Genomic DNA, 18,098 nt, shown 5'->3' with positions numbered 1-18,098 from the left:
ACTCTTTCTATAATGCCCCATGGGAACAATCGTTTAGGCTGTGAGCTCTCCGATTCAGGTAGGCCTGCTGCCCCCAAGCACTCTGAACTGTAAGCTGCTTATGTCCCATTTTTAAATGTTAAGGGTATCTGCTGAACCTCTAACCCAAACCAGGTGATAGAACTCAGCCCAGACTCTCAAATCTTTGGGAGTTTCTTCCTTTAAAGCATCCTTCACACCAGCTTCTGCAGCTTGGCTGCATTTGTGTTGAACTGCAGAAAAGATCTTTCAAGGCATACTTGGATAATTGGATTTATTTAAATCAAGTTCAGTTTGCATTTCAAGAAGCAATACAATACTTATTAGTGTGTATTCCCTGGACTTGGAGAGAGGAAGACCTTCTTTGCCATTTCAGCAACTACATTCATATGTTCACTTTGAAATGCTCACTCTCCTGCATACTCTCTATATCCAGGTTCTGGTTGGCAGCACCTGTGACTATGGGCCCTGAAACGGTGGGAGGACAGGGAAGGAAAGATGGCAAAGTGAGGCAGCAGGGTGAAACTGGCCCAACCCTTGACGTCTTGTGTTGCTGGCCTTCAGAGTTGGAGAGGCCACAACCCAGGGATAGGGAAGCTCTGGATGCATCTCCTAGGGAACCCTTAGGCGGTGGGGCAACCCAGTCAGCCTGTTTTCTGGGCAAGTGGGATGTCGGGGGCCAGATCCCTCCCTCCACTCCTGAGGCTTCTCTGTCTCTCCCGGGTCTGGGGATGAAACCCAGGGCCAGATGTATGCTAGGCAAGTGCCCCCACCACTAAGCTACACCTGCAGCCCTCCTGGGTTTTTATGTGGGCTCTTAGGCTGGATCTAGGAATCAAATTAATATGAAGTCGACACAAGAGACTAGCATAGAAGTTTCACAAATTTTACACGTAGAGACCTTCACCAAAAAGTGGAGTTGAAGAATAACCAAAGCAAGATGGTTTTGTGCTTTTTAGACAAATAGCAATGCATTTGTGGAGGAGCAACAAGACAGATGGAGCTCTGGACTGTGGTAGCACATTCTAGGGATGTTACCTGGATGCATGGATGGAGGGTGAATGGAACAGGGCCTCTGTGAGCATGTTATTCACCTTCAGTGTGGCCCCATTACCAGGCTCTGGTCATTTTGGCTCTTGTCCCACCTTAGCACAAGGATGATACCCTCTTCAAAAGAATCTGTCAGGCTTGCTGCAGAGGGAAAGTCAGGCCAAACAGCCCTTTCCACAGGTATCACTCCTCGTGAATTTAGCTTAAAATAACCAATTTATCATTTTTGCATATTTTGAGATGGTGCATCCTTAACTCCTTCAAGACCAACTTTGTGGCCTTTGAATATGAAAGTTATACAATTGTTCCTCAATATTGTAAGAATTTCAGCACCAACAGCAACACTTCACCCAATAGTATGATTTCTTCATGCTGTTCAGACTTGTCTCTAGAACTGCACATAGGCTACGTAAATTCCTCAGCCTATGATCATAAAACAGGAGGGAACTGAAACACACTTATCTAGCTAAACAATCACATATGGCTACATTGATAAGGGTACATGATTAAATGAACGTATGTAGGTAACGTTCAAATTGATTTGAAATCAATGCATTGGACATGACTTTTTATTTGTGAAGAACAGTTAGCTATTAGAAATTCTTAGCTTATCAGTATGGAGAATCCTTGGAAAACTGGGAATGGAGCCACCATTTGACCCAGCTATCCCACTCCTCAATCTATACCCAAAGGACTTAAAAATAGCATACTATAGGGACACAGACACATCAATGTTTATAGCAGCACAATTCACAATAGCTAAACTGTGGAACCAACCTAGACGCCCTTCACTAGATGAATGGACAAAGAAAATGTGGTATAGATACACAATGGAATATTACTCAGCTTTAAAAGATAATAAAATCATGGCATTTGCAGGTAAATGGCATTTGCAACTAAGAGAAATTAGTCAATCCCCAAAAAACAAATGCTGAATGATTTCTCTGATTTAAGGATGCTGATTCATAATATGCTGCAAAGGGTGGGGGATGGGAGAATTAAATGAACTCTAGATAGGGCAAAGGGGAAAAGGGGAGGGGAGGGGATATAGGGGTAGGAAAGACGGTGGAATGCGATGATCATCATTACCCTAAGTACATGTAAGAAGACACAAAGGACGTGACTCTACTTTATGTACAACCAGATATATGAAAACTTGTACTGTATATGTATAATATGAATTATAATGCATTCTGTTGTCATATATAAAAAATTAAAACAAAAAAATTTAAAAAGAAATTCTTAGCTTATTTTGTTCAACAGAGTCTATTCAATTTGCTTTGTATGCCCAGTAATTGGTAAGATTAGCTGTCAAGTGTATTAGATCATAGGTTTCAGAATCAGTCACTTTTATTCTTATGAATTGGGATGGTTGCTTTATTCAGTATTTGCTGAATTCCCTAGTTGGAGCTTGTTTATTTAAAAAAAATGGGTAGTAGTGGATGCCAAGTTACTACAAGTTGAATTCAATTTCCTTGTATACAAATTACTTCAGGTTCACAGACAGAATCAACCTGAAGGGTATATTTGTATTTAATTTGGAATAGTTACTCTTGCTATTGTGTATCTATCTATCTCTTACATGACTTTTCCTCTTTAAGAATCATGCTTGTCCTGTGGTACTCTTTATAGAGTTTATGTCTTACATTGACAGCCTCATGGCTTCTTCTTTATGCTCTGTACTTCATTGCCTTGGTGTTTGTGGACTTTATATTACCAGTGTCCATCTTGGTCAGCAGACTTGGTGTGTGCCAGTTGCATAGAATGCAGGATGGCCTGCCTCTCAATCTTGCCGTTTAGGGGAAGCCTGGGCTTGCAGGGGAGTCAGAAGTGTGGGCACCAGGCTCTGCAGTTTCTCCACCAGCTCTCCCTTCACTTCTGCTACTGTGGTGGTGGCCCAAAAGTCTCACATTCTTTTCCTTTTGTTTTTTTTATCCTCTAGGTAAAGAATTTCTATCCACTTCTAATCAGGTAATTAAAAATCATCAGGATGAACCCCAAATTAAGTTTCATTTCATTTTTCTGATAAATGTTAAAATACTGATGATCTTATTCAAGTACTTGCAATTTCTGAGTGGACTTAGATAAATCTTTTCAATTTTAAATCATTTAATTGGTAATTTTAATGGACAAATGGAAGGAAATAAAAACTTAAAAATTTTAACTGATTTAGAAGATTAGAAAGTTATTGTTATAGTCCAATATTCTCTGAGACTTAATGTTTTAATTTTCAAAGCTCTTAAAACAGGTGGAATCAGAGAGATTTGCACTTACGATCTGGACACCATAGACCGTTTTCCGTGTAGTGTCCACATCTCTGCCTATCTCTGTACCCAGGAATTAGCATTCATGCTTGTGAACATGATAGAAACCAATAATGTGGACAAAGTTTTTCCTTTTAAAACTACATCAGAAGCATCTCATTGGTTTGATTTGTATATATTAACGTCTGATTTTTTTTCTTTTCTTTACTATCCATGCAATTGAAAATATGTTGAAATTCTAATTTTATAATTAGAATTTTCTCTTATAAAAAAACCTCGGGTTAATGATCTGCTCATGGCATCTCAATGTGTGACCGCGAGGGTAATGTCCTTCCCTCCTCCATCACTGGAGAGGGACAGGCGCAGACCCAGCAGTGCCTTGGGGCACGGTGCCTGCTAGGGCAGGTCCCCGATGCCCCTGGAAGCGGGCCTGGGGGTCCCGGGGTGAGAACCCTGGGGCGACTGTGCGTGCGTGACCCAAGCCTGTGGTTTCCCGGTGCAGGAACCCGGCTCAGAGGAGGTGTGCTACACCGTCATCAGCCATCCGCCCCTGCGCCGGCCCTCGCTGAGCTCCAACGACGACGGCTACGAGAACATCGACCGCGCCTCGCGGCGCCCGGGGCGGTCCAGGGGCTCCCAAGAAACGGAGTACGCGCTGCTGAGGACCTCCACTGCCAGCCCCATGGCCAGCACCCTGGAGCACGACTACGAGCTCGTGCTTCCGTGCTAGAGCCCGCTGCCGCCCCCAGCGAGGCCCGCGGGGCCAGGTCCGCTGCGGGTCTCTGCGCTGCCCGGGCGGCTTGTGGGCGGCGCCCCTGTGACTTGGGTGGGGTCACCTGGTCGCAGCGGCGCGGAGCTTGCACACTCTGCCTGTCAAGCCGGAGGTCGCCGAGGGTGGTACCTCCAGCACTGCGGTGCGCCGCGCAGGCCCTCGCAGCTCAGGTCCTGTCATTTCTCCAGTTGCTGGCGCGGCACCTCCACTTGTACCTGCTCATTTGGACCTGTCGTCTGCTTAATAAACCCTCAGACCCTAGACCGAGGGCGGACTCTGCCGACCTGACACTGACTGACCCTGCTTTTGTCTTCTCCGGTCTTTCTCAGAGGAGGGACGCAAGTGTCCCAGAAAGAAAGGACAAAGGATTCGGACGTGGTTGCTCGTCAGTCCAACCGTAAAGATGAGGATTCTTTTCAAAGATTAGTAAAAAATGAAAACAAACAAAAACTTCACCGAAAGTCCCTGTGCTTATTTATGGCTTTGCTTGCAGCTTACTGCGACACAAGGCTGGTTTTAACGCCTGCATTCCCGGTGAACCTCAGGAGTGAGCCTCTGATGACCGCCCTTCCTGAGAAGCTGCAGGCCAGAGCCCACAGTGTCTCCCATAGCCACAGGGTCCCCCCCTCCCACCCCATGAGCACTCACGCAGGACTCCAACCAAGCTCTGCCTGTCCTACTTGTTGCATGCAGATTTTGACTAGTTTTGTGCTTCTTGGTGGTGATGTCGTTGTCTGAAAGAACTTAATGGAAATCGAGTAACTCCAGCACCGCCATCCTGTTGGTCTAGTAAAAATCAGACCACTTTATGCAAACTGACAAAGTTATTTACTCCCTGTATGTCTCTGTCCTTATTCCTAGTGTATAATAAGCCTGGCGTTGAAGGTGAGATTGAGGGGCTGTGGTAGGGCTTGGTGGGCAGCTGGGGACTGGAAGGAGGGTGACCTCAGAGTTGGGGACAGGGAAGCCCAGGAAGTCGTGTGCTAAGTCCTTGGTCATGCTAAGTCTTACCTGTTCATCTGTTAGTGGACCTTTTGACAAGCAGGGTTTATAATTTTGATGAGGTTAGAATTATGAATCATTTTAATATTTTGCTTTCTGTGTCCTAACTGACCATTTTAGGCTCCCAAGTTATGAGCATGTTCTCCTGTGATCTTGTGTTAGGCTTTGTGGTTTGAGCTTTTCCAATTAGAATTCTGATGAATCTCAGATCAATTCTGTTCACAGTGTAGTGTCATGAAATTATATTCTCAAATTACATTGAAATGTAACCATCTGTTTTAATATTCTCTTCTTTGCATTAGATCCACTGTAGACTGTTAAACAGATGATTGCTTACTGTTTGTGGTTATATTGTCACCAAAAAATGTTCCTGCAGAGGAGACCTCAGCTCAGGACCAGGGAGGCTCTCCGTCCATCTGATTCAGAAGGATTTCAGCACGTGTTAGTCAGAGACAGACTTATTTGGGAAAGTGGATACACATTCAAGGGGGAAATTTGGCCCATCTGGAGAGTGGGTCCCAGGATTCTTCTTCAAAGGAACCTGGATAAGTTGTGTGGGAAGGACATCAGTCTGGTGACCACAGATGGTTTATGATGGTCTGGTGTTCTCAGGATCCTCAGACTGATGTGTTCTCTATTACTGTTTGGTAGATAATGCTGGAAAATCCCCTAACTTATAGTTTTATAATTTTCTTAAAATACATTGTTAAGGGGCAGACAGATGTGACTGGCGGAAACATGAGGTTAAGGGAATAATTCTACAAAATGGGCCTACTGTGCTGACCCCTGAATACTTTTACTTTCAAAAAACAATTTCCCTGCAGTTCTGTCTGGCCTAAGTGGACAGGATATGTCACATTCCTGTTATCTGCAGGGGAAATGCAGGCCTTGAAATGCTGATAAGAACAACACAGTCACCCTGAAGGGGGAGACTTTTGTGACCCTTACACAGAACCAGTCAGCATGGGCCAAAGTGACCTAGAGTAGTCATGGCAGTGGGGACTTGAAAGTCTGATGTCATCCTGCTGTCAGTCAAAAGTCGGGAGTTTTCTGGATTCTCTGGAAAGTTCCCTGGGAATCCTCCAACAAAACTGGAGGGAAGCAGAGGCACACTGTCCCTCTTCTGTCTGAGAGGACCCTCTCTCTCTCCCCCCTGACAGTTCCTTTTCCCATCCCTTGTAATGAACTCATGCCTGCTACTCTGAGTGCCGGGTCTGAGATTGACTTAATCACAAGAGTCGAGGTTTGAAGGGAATCTTTACGCTGCCTGGGTTTCCCAGAAGCTTCACCCTGTAGCTGATTGAGTTACTGGCCACTTGGGTTCAACTCCATCTCAGGACTCCTCTCCTCCCAGAAGGTCAGCGGTGGGGTGGGGCTGGAGTCCTTTCATCCCAGAACTTCTAGGGGACCCTGCCATCCTCTAGCTGGCCCTAAAGCAGGTGGGCCAGAGGGGCATTCTTAGGGGTAACCCAAAGCAGTTCTCCTAGGAAATTCTGTGGTTTTAAAAGCAGCCTGTGCTTGGAATTTGGGGAAAATTTATATACTTTTTATTTTACAAAATATAAATATTTCCATTAAATGTATTTGTGACAAGTAAGCATTGCAGCCAGCCAAAATACTCTTCCTTCCCATTTTTTTGTCAATTGTGTTAACTCTAAATTTCCACAAGAAAGATTACAACTTTTTTCATATTTGCATATTCTGCTCCAAGAAACTCAAGATTGATTTGTAGAACTAGTGCCAAGCTCAGGCTGCACCTCTCCTTGATCAGGACTTTCTTGCTGGCCAAATTGTACTCAGCCCCTTTGAACTCTTTCCCAAAGGGACTGACACTCAGCTTCCATTACAGTCTCTGTGTTGTCCAAGTTTAGCAAGTAACCTGCTGTAGGTGACCAGGGACACCCTCAGGGCAAGGCACTGTTTGCATCAGGTTCATCATCCTCTACCCCTGGGGGAGGCCTGGCCGCTGCCCCAGCCTGCCTTCAGCAAGAATCCTGTGGAACTGACTTAGTCGGTGTATCTTGGTGTTTCTTCCTAGAAACGCTCCACACTGACCATCCTGCTCCTCTTCTCTAAATTCTCCAGTCCGATTTATATCTGGATTTGAGCCCAGTCTCTCTCCCCTGCTGCAAAACCCCATTACAACAGACAGATTCACATGAGGGAAACAAATGGAGTTCATTACACTGAGTTTTACAATCCACGGAAGAGATCAGGGGATCAGTAATCCTCAAACAGGCAACCCAGACCTCCAGTGTCCGTGGCACCTTCAATAAGATTGGTGAATTGTTAAAGTGACAAGGAAAAGGGAGAAGACTTCAGATCTCCAGGAACAGCAGGCTGTGGGAAGGCAAATAGCTGGCAGATAAGGGAGAGTCGGGCATCTCCTTCTATAGATTCCTCCTGTACCACCTCCAGGGGGAAGGTGTCATTATTGGTTGGGGCAGGAGGACCCTCACAGCTGGGGCCGTGTCCTGCCCCAGGCAAAGGGGACTCAGAGGCCCTTCCTGCACCAGCTCCTCCCATGGCACTCAGCTTAAAACACTGATGTTGAAGAGACATGCACTGCTGATCCACTATGTCAACCCAGTTCTTCTTAAGAGTACATTTCAATTTTGTGCAATCAATCCTAACATTTTTTGATTTACATAAGTGATGCTTGCTAGTGACCTGAAATTTCAGTGTATCAATACATGGTTGTCGATTTGATCTTTAAATCAATAAAAGCTGCCCTATTTTGCCAATTTGGTGTTTTTATCTTGAAATTGTGTTGAATTTTTCTAGTTCAATTCTTTCCTACTCTTTTCCCTCTAGTTCATTCCCATGTCTGCTTCTTGAACGCAGGTGTTTTCAAGCCTGTCCATGACGTTCCTCTGTGGATTAAACATCCACCCTGTGAGAGGCGATGTACTTACTGATCTCAGGTTCATAAGCACCTATTGTGCGCCTACCCTGACATTCTTCATCTTATTTTTTAACTTTATTTTAATTTTTTAAATTTAAGGTGTCTTTGTTTGTATTTCTTCTGTCTTTTCCTTCATAAACCATTTTATTTAACCTTTTAAGTATCCAGTATTTGAGAAGTAATGTGGACTTGCTATCAGTTCAGAATTTTTAAAAAATTGTAACTAAAATAAATAGTTCAGAATTATCATCATTTAGAAATTAAAAATCATATTTTGAAAAGTAAAATGGTTAGTGCTGTTTAATTTTCTTTTCCCACACTATCCATGATTTGATGAAAGAATGTTAGACATTTGGATATGCTATTATTGTTAATTACTTTATAACATATAGCTTTTTAATTTTTACCTACTTGTGGGGTTCCTTTTGATGAATTCACAAGTGAATGACATAATGTGCTCCATTTCAGTCCCCGCACTACCTCCTTTCTTCCCCTCCCTCTGTCGGTCTTCCTTCTGTCAATTTATTTTTAATTGGTGCACTGTATTATCCACAAAAGGGAAACTCACTGTGATGTAGTCACACATGCACCAGGCACAACTGAGTCAATTTCGTCTCCTTTCCCATCTCTCCTCCCTCCCCCTTCCCCAGGGTCCCCTTCATTACTGGTCTCCCTTTTGGGGGGGGTAGTAGGGATTGAACTCAGGGTCATTCAAGACCACTGAGCACATCCCCAGCCCTATTTTGTGGGAAGCCATCCTGACACGTGACTGGGCGGCTCCCGTTAAGGGTCTGAGGCTTCTGGCTGTGTCGGAATTTTCCCGGCCCTTTCCTGATGAGAGAACCCGTCCGTGTGGGGGTGTGACTGACCACTGACCCCGGGGGGGCCCAATCACTGACCCTGACCTTGGAGTGCAGTCCCCCCTCAACCTTCATTGGATGGAATTATCCCCTGAATTTCTTGTTCCCCAATAAAAGGCTACTCCCTGGCGTGTTCACTCTCTCTCTCTCCTGCTAGCCCTGAGTAATCCTTGATGCCCTGCTGGGCGGTTAGAGGTCAGAGCCAGAGAGGGGAGCCGTCTCCGACCTGGCAATAGAAATAAGGTAACTGAGTCTGTGTGTTTTATTTCGATCTCTTCTAACTAACTTTATGCCAAGAACCTCATTAATGAAACCATTGCGCAGGCCGCATGGTGGACTATTTTGTATTTTATTTAGAGACAGGGTTTCACTGAGTTGTTTAGTGCCTCGCCCATTGCAGAGGCTGGCTTTGAACCAGTGATCCTTCTGCTTCAGCCTCTGGCACCACTGGGATTACAGGTGTGTGTCACCACGCCTGGCAACATCATGCATTTTTAAGGAACATTCTGGTGGTCAGGAGGACCCGCAGGCATGCCCACCACTCCACCTGCTGCCCGCCAGCACCTGCAACTCACCCTGTTCCTGCCTGCTTCAGGAAGTTTCCCTGCCACCTGCCTTCCCCGCCACCCTCAACACCTCTCTTGTGCCTCAGGGAAACTGCTCCAGGGCTTCTCCCACACCTTTGTCAATCAACACAAAAAGATGCTGTGCTGTTTGTTCTAATCTAAAGGGGGAGGGGCTGGGGTGTAGCTCAGTGATAGAGCTCTTGCCTAAACCAGTACTGCAAGAAATGAGTGAATAAGTAAAAATAAGAAAGTCCTCTGGAGACCTCCTGCTGATTGACTTCTTCTCCCACCAGCTCCTGAGTCACTCTGGATCCTCCCTCTGGACCCCTGTCCCCATAGCCATCTAGTGGCAGCAGTGCTGCAGAGGCCACAGCTCTTCCCCTGGACCCTCTTTGCCCAGAGCCGGTGCCAGCTTGCCTTCAGCTGGAGCAGATGTGTGGCTGAGGATTCTAGTTTCATTGCTGCCCTGGGGCTCACCTCAACCTTATTTGGGTTTTAAGTCCATTAATATAGAATTGTATACATTCTAGATTCTAGAATTGTACACATTCTATGCCATTTAATTGTTGATTAAAGTTGCTAACCAAAAACAAATAATAACATTAAAAATGCTGGCCCTCCTTTCCTTTTGGCAAGCTAGGCAAGCGCTCTACCACAGGGCCATTGCCTCTAAAAATACTAGCACTTGTAAAAACACGAGGGATTTATTTATGACAGCTGTATGATCAAAATGCCACAGATTTGAAATTAAAGGTGAAACCAACTCTAAAGGAGCTCCAGATTGGGGGGTGGGAGGGGAATGCACATGTCCATGGATTTGTAGGATAAGAAGCAGGTGCTCACCCAAGGCTTGGATGGAGCCCGTCATTGTGTAGATTCATCTGCCGGCAGATAAGTACTGTCAGGGATCAGAGCAAGCCAAGTCCAAGGAGACAGCACATCAGAGCACTGGTGACTGGAGGCTGAGCAGCCTCTCCAAGGACATTGTATGAGTGTGCCCAGGAACTCTAGACCTTCTAAAGGATAGTCCTCTCACCCGGAGGTGAATTGCAGGCACATCCCCTGCATCTTCTCATTTGATTTTTGGCTAAAAGTTACATGTAATACTGGTGGAGATTATTTTTCCCTTACCCATCTCGGTGTGTGGTGAAGTTTAATTTGCCTTAGTTCAGTTGAATATCATCTTCCTTATGGACGTGTGGGGAACCATGTAGAACCCCAGAGTTTGGTATGGAGATTCTTTTAAGCTGAAGAAAGAAGCCTTCTCAGAGTTCCTTGCCTGAAGAAAAGCAGCAAATTCTGGGAAAGGAGGGGCCATCAACTCCATCCCCAGGGCAGGCTGCTCCTAGGGGGAGATCCAGATAAGACCCCCCTAAATACCTGGGGGGGTCGTGGCCAGGAAGCAGGGAGACCCCCACACCTACTCCAGCAAGTGTCACCACCCCTTTACTGTTTCCTCTGTTCTTCTGAAGTCCCCAAAACTTTCCTTAACAAAGGGCCTTAAGCTCCTGCCCACCTCCCTGCTGTGAGGCCTCCAACCAGCCCTCAGTACCAGTAAACCCTGGCTCTCCCTTGGTCTCTCTTTTTAAATTAACTTTGTTTTAGCTGATAGGTAAAACATAAGCATTGCACATGCCGAGGGGGTCGATGCTTCTTACATGTATGCCTTGTTTAGACCAGCTTACCTGTCTGTCTCCCCAAACACCTGCGGATTCTTTGTGGTAAAACCTTTTGAAGTCCTTTCTTCCAGCTTTTTGAGATGCCCAGTGTTCTACTGACATCTACAGTCACCCTGGACTCCTAGTTTCTCCAGCTGCAGCTTAACCACCTTCCCCCTGTCCCTGTCCAGCGCACCCTCTCTCCCCAGCCTCTGTATCCTCAACTCTTGCATAGTCAGTGCTCCTAGACAGCACAGGTGAGTGATGGACAGCTGTAGAAATGCTCTTGGTAGATCTCTCTATCCTCAAACCTGTCTCTACGTCCATGAACTACACTTTGACAGCGACAAGCCTTGGAGGAGAGCTGTCTCTGGGAGGCAGTGGGCCTGCCTAGGGAGCAACTCTGCAGGTGGTCAGGGTTTAGGTCTCCAGCTGGGCGGCCCCTCTCCAGCCAGCTGCTCTGCTTCAGGCCCCTCCCAGCACATTATTTTATTGAGCGTAAACCAAGTGTCTGGACCTACATCAGCCCTCAGGTAAGACATTTTCCATACTGGAGAGGGTTATTGGAACAATCGGGAGGGGACCTGAGGAGGACTAACCAGTGCTGAGGTTCAGAGCGCATGCAGGGCTCCTTCCCAGCACAGCCATGCCAGGTCCCATCTGGAGTCCAATCTGCATGCTGAAAAATACCAGTAGTGTCTGGCTAAATAATAAGACCAGAGCGTCACGCCTGACTTGCAAGCTCTCTTTCCCTGGGGTCCTGGCTGACGGAGCCCCTGAACTGGGTTCTAACTGCTCCCTTGGGATCCCATGCGCCAGTGACCTTCAACCCGGGCACCCTCCTTATTTCTCTTGGTGACTTCCCCACTCTCTCCTTATTTTAGAGGAAAAGAAGGTCTGTACTTTGTAGAGGCTCACACAGTGGGTGTCTCCTGTGCCTGCTCGCCTGCCCCAGGTGAGGGCTCAGCCCTTGGACCAGTGTCACCCAGTTTCTCTCAGTGACAGCCAGTCCTTAAGCCTCCTGCAAAGCGTTCCTCTGAGGGGAAGGCAACCACTGTTCATGTCTCATTTATAATAAATACATGCTTTTCAATTAAGTGGTCTGTCATTCAAGAAAAATAAGTATGAGTGCTGACTGACTGACTGTGGGGAGTTCACAGCTGTCACTCTGTCCCCTGTGGTGGAGAGTGCAGAGCATGCTGGATGCAGCAGTGAACAGAGGCCCGGTGGGTGTTATTTCTCTGGTCCCCTCAAGAAATGGTGGTCCTTGATTTAGACTGTGACAGTGGGTGGGTAAATCATAGACCTTGGGATGCTAAAGACCTTCATGTGATGGCTGAAGCGCAGGGACAGTGACTGTAGCTCCCAGTCTCGCTCTGGGTTCTTCTTAGCATGTCGTCACCACCCCAGGTGGGTGAGAATGGGTCGATTGCAGCATTGCGAAGGCTGCTCCTGTCAGCCTGCTGCAGAGGCAGGGTGGAACCTGCTCTCCTGCTCCCACCAGGCGACATCCGCCAAGCAGGTTGGGGTTAAGAAGCTGGGGACAGCTGGCTCCCTGGGACGTCCACAGAGGTGCTTGCTTGGTCTGCGCAGCATGGAGAGGCAACACACAGCAACAAGCTGGACTCCGTGTGGTCTTCCCTGGCCTCCCTCACAGCCACGTGTCCCCCTGTGACCAAGCTCTGGCGCCCTCAAGTCCTTTCATGCTCAGGGGTGCCCCTGCCTGAATGCTCAATGCTCTGGCTGAAGCCCATCCTGCAGGAAAACTAACCTAGGGGTTCCTCTGCCCCTGCTCACGGGGCATCGCAGGAAAACAGGTTCTTGTGTTTGATGAAATAAACTTTAACGTCAGACACCAAAAGTCATGCGAGAGAGCTTTATTAGAAGTGAAAGTGAAGTACAAACAAATTGAGGTTGGAGAGAGAGCCTGGGGAGGGGAGAGAGAGAGAGAGCTAGAGAGAGAGAGAGATATCTCCAGGCAGAGGACATCAAGGGAGACGATGCTGTCCCTAATTTTACTACTGTTATGTTCACTAGGAGAGCTGGGGACCCCCTTCTGCACTCTTTGCCAATCAGGAGTTCAACTCCTTCACATTGGGCGGTGGTTTTTGACCTTACTTGGTACCACTCTGGAACTTGGTGGCCATCCTATTTAGGGGAGGGGGGCTTCACCTACAAGTCAATCCCATGATAAGGTGGGCACTAGGGTCAGCAGCTGGTCAGAGTTACCTTAGTGTGCCTGCACCACTAAAGGAATCTTCAATCCCAGATAGCTGGAGATGCTTGTAGCCATAATTCCTAGCTTCCCATCAACCTCAGTGGCCCTGTTAAGAGTTAGTCCCATTAATCCTTTTCTCTTCATGTGATTTCCAATTAGCTTCTACCTTTTGCTAACTACCACTCTTTGCTTTCTCATCTACTTTGGAAGTAGTTTAAAGAAGACCCTAAAGTGATTTAAAGGACACTTGTGACCTTGCTTGCATTTCCTGGCTCATGGATGGCTACTACCTAACAGGCTCGGTCTGGATGGGGTGAGGAGGAAACTTTTATTGGGTTGAGTTTGTTGAGCCTTGTGCTGACCTGGCTGCCCCCATAACAACAGAGAAATTTGCTCTGCAAGAGGAGCATGAAATGAGTTGCCTGTTGGAACACCTGCGGATTACATGTTCTTGGCCACATTCACTGATTTTAAATTTTCTTATCTTTCCCATTTTTATGAATTTCTTTTCCTCTTAGGGTGGTTATTCCACTAGTCTATAGACCCTTGTATTGAACCTTTCATTTGCCCTTTTTGCCTAGGTAGTAGCTTTTTAGAATAGCTCTTTCCATCCTGAGGGTGTGCTTGGTCTATTTTATGCATGCGTGGTTGCTGACTGTCCATTTGAGAATGTGAGTCTTTACTTTAAAGCCGTTTCCTGTTGGCCTGGGCTTTTCCCTGTTTCTTGTTGCTCCATTCATTTGACTCCAGTGCATTTCTGTGGACCTCACTTGGCTCTCTCCTTCATTCTCCCCTTCATTTCACAGGGTGTCCTCCCATATCTGCCGTTTCCTGGGCACCCAGGAACTGGTGTGAGCCTCCTTGGTCTGGTCAGGAGAGGTACTGCCTGTTTCTAATGCACACGATTTGGAGAGACATCGGGTCTGAAGATGTGCTAGAAATTAAAATAAAAGGCATGGTCAGAGGGATTTGCTTCAGATGGACAGCTGGGCAAGACTCTTAGGAACGAGGTGTGAACACAGGAGGGTGAGAAGACTGTCTGGCACAGGAAGAGCAGGAGGTTTGTCCTGGTACCAGGGGAATTGAAATGTGAGGGATGTAGAGCAGCAGAAGTGAATGCCCAAAACCCCGGTTCAGCATAGCCCAGGCGGCAGGAGGGATGAGTCCTGGAGCACGGCCAGGTTCCCCCGCGGCAGGCGACCTGAACTGGCTGGGTCTGCTGGGGAAGCCGTGAGGCTGGCCACGAGGCTGACCAGGCTCAGTGAGGCCCTGGGTTGGGGCGCTGCTGGGGGAGCTCTTGGGGCTGGAGAGGGCTGCCCAGGAGGACACCAGGAGCTCAGGGACCACTGCCACGGCTCTCTGGCTGTCCTATGCTTAGGGAGTGTTTCCTGGTGGGGCAGGGCACTCAGGGGCCACCGAGCTCTCTGGAGTGGAGCCTCCATGCCTTAGTTAGGGTGCCAGCTCCCTAGTGAGGCAGGGCTGCTCCGGGACCAGAAGAGGAACAACCCCCTACTTGCCACAGATGAGCCTCAGGCGCAGGGCCCATGAGGGCTGCATTTTTCATGGACAGAATGACTTCAAGATTGAGAAGCCACTGCAGAGTCTGGAAGGAGACATCTGGGCTGTGTTTCCCGGGTGCCTTCCTGCTCAGGGCTGGTGGAGGTGAGGGAGCCGGCTGGAACCTGCCTCATTATGTCCCCGGCTTTCTGACCACAGGACTCCTTTATGGTAAGGAGCAGCTTCCCACGTGAGCCGTACATTCAATGATAATAGGTAAGTTGTGAGGTCAGGGTGGTGGCTACTGGGGGCAGTAGGGGCAGGGAGGGTGGGGCAGGCTGGTCAACACCCACCAGGTTGCAGGGAGATGGGGGTGAGTTCCGGTGAGCTACTGCCACAGGTGCCCAGAGAGCAAACATGCAGTGGACACTTAAAAACCCAGGAGGAAGGGTTTAGAATGCTCGCCATAAATAAGTGATGGATGTTTGAGGAGGTAGTTACGTTTAATCAGACTTAAACACACAGAATGTCCATGCATCAAAACAGCACGTACGACTTTCATGTTTTTGCGTATTAGGTACAATTCATGTACGTGTCAGCAGTTTCAGGGTGAGTTAGGAGGTGTTTCCATGGCAACACGTAGATGTATAGCCAGAGAGCTCAAGGATTGCACCTGCTCAGCTCCACACCCAGGGTCTGTCTCGCGAGGGAGAGGAGTGCTTCCTACCTGGGTCCTGTGCCCACCCTGCCCTCCGCGCTGCACTCCTGGGAAACAGCCTGGAGCAGGCTTTCTCAACCCCACAGGAGGCCACATCCCCAGACCCCAGAGGGGCAGGGAGGGTCTGCTGCTCTTCCCATGGTGGCATTTTATCCCTCATGCCCTTTCTCAGTGCCACTGCAGTCCTCCTTATTGGAGCCTGTGGCTGGCCTGTCTGTGCCTTCTCACTCAGCCTCCCTCCCCTTCTTCCTCCAAGGCAGAGGGTTCAGAAGCTCCCCCCTGAAGCAGGACTTGCTGCGGTGCCCGGCGACGCTGAGTACCCCCTGCACCATGAGCAAAGCCCCTGTTCAGATGTTAGATATCAGGGCACCCTGGGAACAATGCAGCCTTGGGAGCGCAGAGCTACAGCTCAAAGTGGGACAGATGGCTTAGGGGAAGCAGAGCAGCATGTGACATGAGAGCACAAGGGTGACATGAGAGGATGAGAAGTGCGTCCCTCGGCTACCGAGCGCCCACTTCTTCCCTTCACCAGGAGCCAGGAGGCCTGTGTGGCGAGGAGCACTTTGGAACACCAGCCCTGGGCCCCAACTCCACTCTGCCTCAGAGCCTCCCTGGGCGGGCAGCCTCCACCCTGAGGCCTCCTCCTCTGTGACCGCAGGATCTCCCTGTGGAGACAGACAGGTGTGTAAGTCGTGTCCTCCAGGGCAGCTTGGCGCCCAGGGAGTCCTCCGAGAGTGTCCCCTCAGGTCCCTGGCAGCTCCTGGCTCTGCTGGCTTGGTGTTCAGATGCAAACCTTTCACTCCTCTTGCCAGCACACCTTGGATGCACAGAAAACAGAGAATGCTGTCTTCATTTACCTGCTTTTATGTTTTTGTTTGTTTTTGGTCCTGGGGATTTCACCCAGGGATGCTTTGCCAGTATGTCACATTCCCAGCCCTTTTTTATTTTTTACTGTGAGACAGACTCTCATTAACTTGCCCAGGGCCTTGTTAAGTTGCTAAGGCTGGTTCAAACTTGTGATCCTCCTTCCTCACCTCCCCAGTGGCTGGGATAATAGGCGTGTGCCACCGTGCAGGGCTTATCTATAGATACTGACTTCCAAGGACATGATATCTTTTCACAAGCTAGATGAGTGGGCCTGTGACACCCTGAGGGCAGGTTCTTTATACCTCACTATTCACCTTGTGGGTCCCTGGGCTAGGGTTAGTGCTGCTGCTCTCTCCCCATCCATGCAACATGAGCAGGCAACTGACAAGGGTTTTTAAAAATTTTACTTTACTCTGACAAGATTCTTGACAGCAACACACACAGCTTTGTATTTCCTATTCCTGGCTGGGCTGGGCTCTGTTGGTAGAGTGCTTCCCTGGCACGTATGGAGCTCTGGCTCAGTACCCCACACCACTCGTGATGAACAGAGAGTCAGTGGCCAACTCATTAAGACACCCATTATGTCCAGCTTGAGGGATGACCATGGCGTGCCTCCAGCAGAGGTTGATGGATGAATTAGCTGAAATAATGTCTAGTGAGAGACAAATGCCAGTGTTTCATCCAATCTGTCTGTCTTCATCCGACTTCAGAGTGTGCTGTTGAACACAGGGAAACCTGTCTTCCAGGCGTTTGTGGTTGGAGCAGCACATGGGACTAAAGAGCTCTCTATTCACGTCTATGGGATGGGAGCCATGAGGTGAGTGCTGAGATGTCCTTTCTGTTTTCGTTGGAGTGTGTGCAGACACACACTTAGTTGTCTTTATGCTTCTGTCTTAAGCACCTGACCTCAGGCCACAGGGCCTGAGGTCAGGTGCTTAAGACAGAGGTCACTGTCATGTCTGTCCTCTGCAGTAGCACTGTGTTCAACGTGGTTGGCTAGCTGTCCAAGAAGTGCCTTTGTGCATAAGCCTTTAAGCCTGCCTTGCCTATTTTAGGAGGGGCACACATTCCTTCTGTGAAACAGCAGGGCTTCCACGTGGTGCTCAGGGAGCTCTCGGGGTGCACGTTTTGCACATCTGTCCAGCTGCTCGCTGCATGTGTTACAGCGTGGTCACCACATCTGCCCAGTGAAACAGCGCGGTGCTCCACAAGCACTTTGACTTAGCAAATGCTTTTGGAGAATGTGGTAGACGTTAATAGCATAAAGATAAATAAGTCATTAGATTCGTGGCACTCTGATACTAGCAATGCATAAATATAAAATATCGTAGAACTAGTCGGAAATGTGACATCTCTCTAAAGATTTCCTGTCTTTTGGGTCAAGTCTTAGAGGACTTATGGAGATGCCTAGGTGGGTTCAGTGAGGGGACACCATGCAGCCGTGGTGGGAGGGGCAATGGAGCCACACTGAAGGTTTGGGGAGCAGGTGAGGCTCCGGGGGACAGTAAGGTGCCTGTGAGCCTGGGAAGGCCGTGTGAGCTGGCAGTAGTGCCCACAGGCACAGCGATCACTGTTCACTGGCACACATTTGTCCCTCCACAGGGCTGGTATCATGCACCTCGTCCCCATGCGACAGCTCTGCTCCTCTCCAGGTCCCAGCTGAGCCAGCCAGGGCACCTCATGCAGTGACATGTTCAGGAACA

The 18,098-nt window shown here is 48.2% G+C and overlaps 1 protein-coding gene across 3 annotated transcripts in view; it reads left to right on the top strand.

The window, feature by feature from the left end:
- Nucleotides 1–7,850, top strand: part of Gcsaml (germinal center associated signaling and motility like) — a 33,714-nt gene extending 25,864 nt beyond the window's left edge. For all 3 annotated transcript variants that reach the window (XM_048801332.1, XM_048801333.1, XM_048801330.1), the window contains 2 exons: nt 3,011–3,039; nt 3,835–7,850. In XM_048801332.1, the coding sequence (XP_048657289.1) occupies nt 3,011–3,039; nt 3,835–4,062 (257 nt within the window). In that variant the 3' untranslated portion in view covers nt 4,063–7,850. The remainder of the gene's footprint in view (nt 1–3,010; nt 3,040–3,834) is intronic.
- Nucleotides 7,851–18,098: the final 10,248 nt, after the last annotated feature.

This window comes from Marmota marmota, unplaced genomic scaffold, assembly GCF_001458135.2.
Source record: "Marmota marmota marmota unplaced genomic scaffold, marMar, whole genome shotgun sequence".
Classification (NCBI taxonomy): Eukaryota; Metazoa; Chordata; class Mammalia; order Rodentia; family Sciuridae; genus Marmota; species Marmota marmota.
Note: the sequence above shows the minus strand (reverse complement) of the source record. Positions and strands in the feature narration are given on the sequence as shown.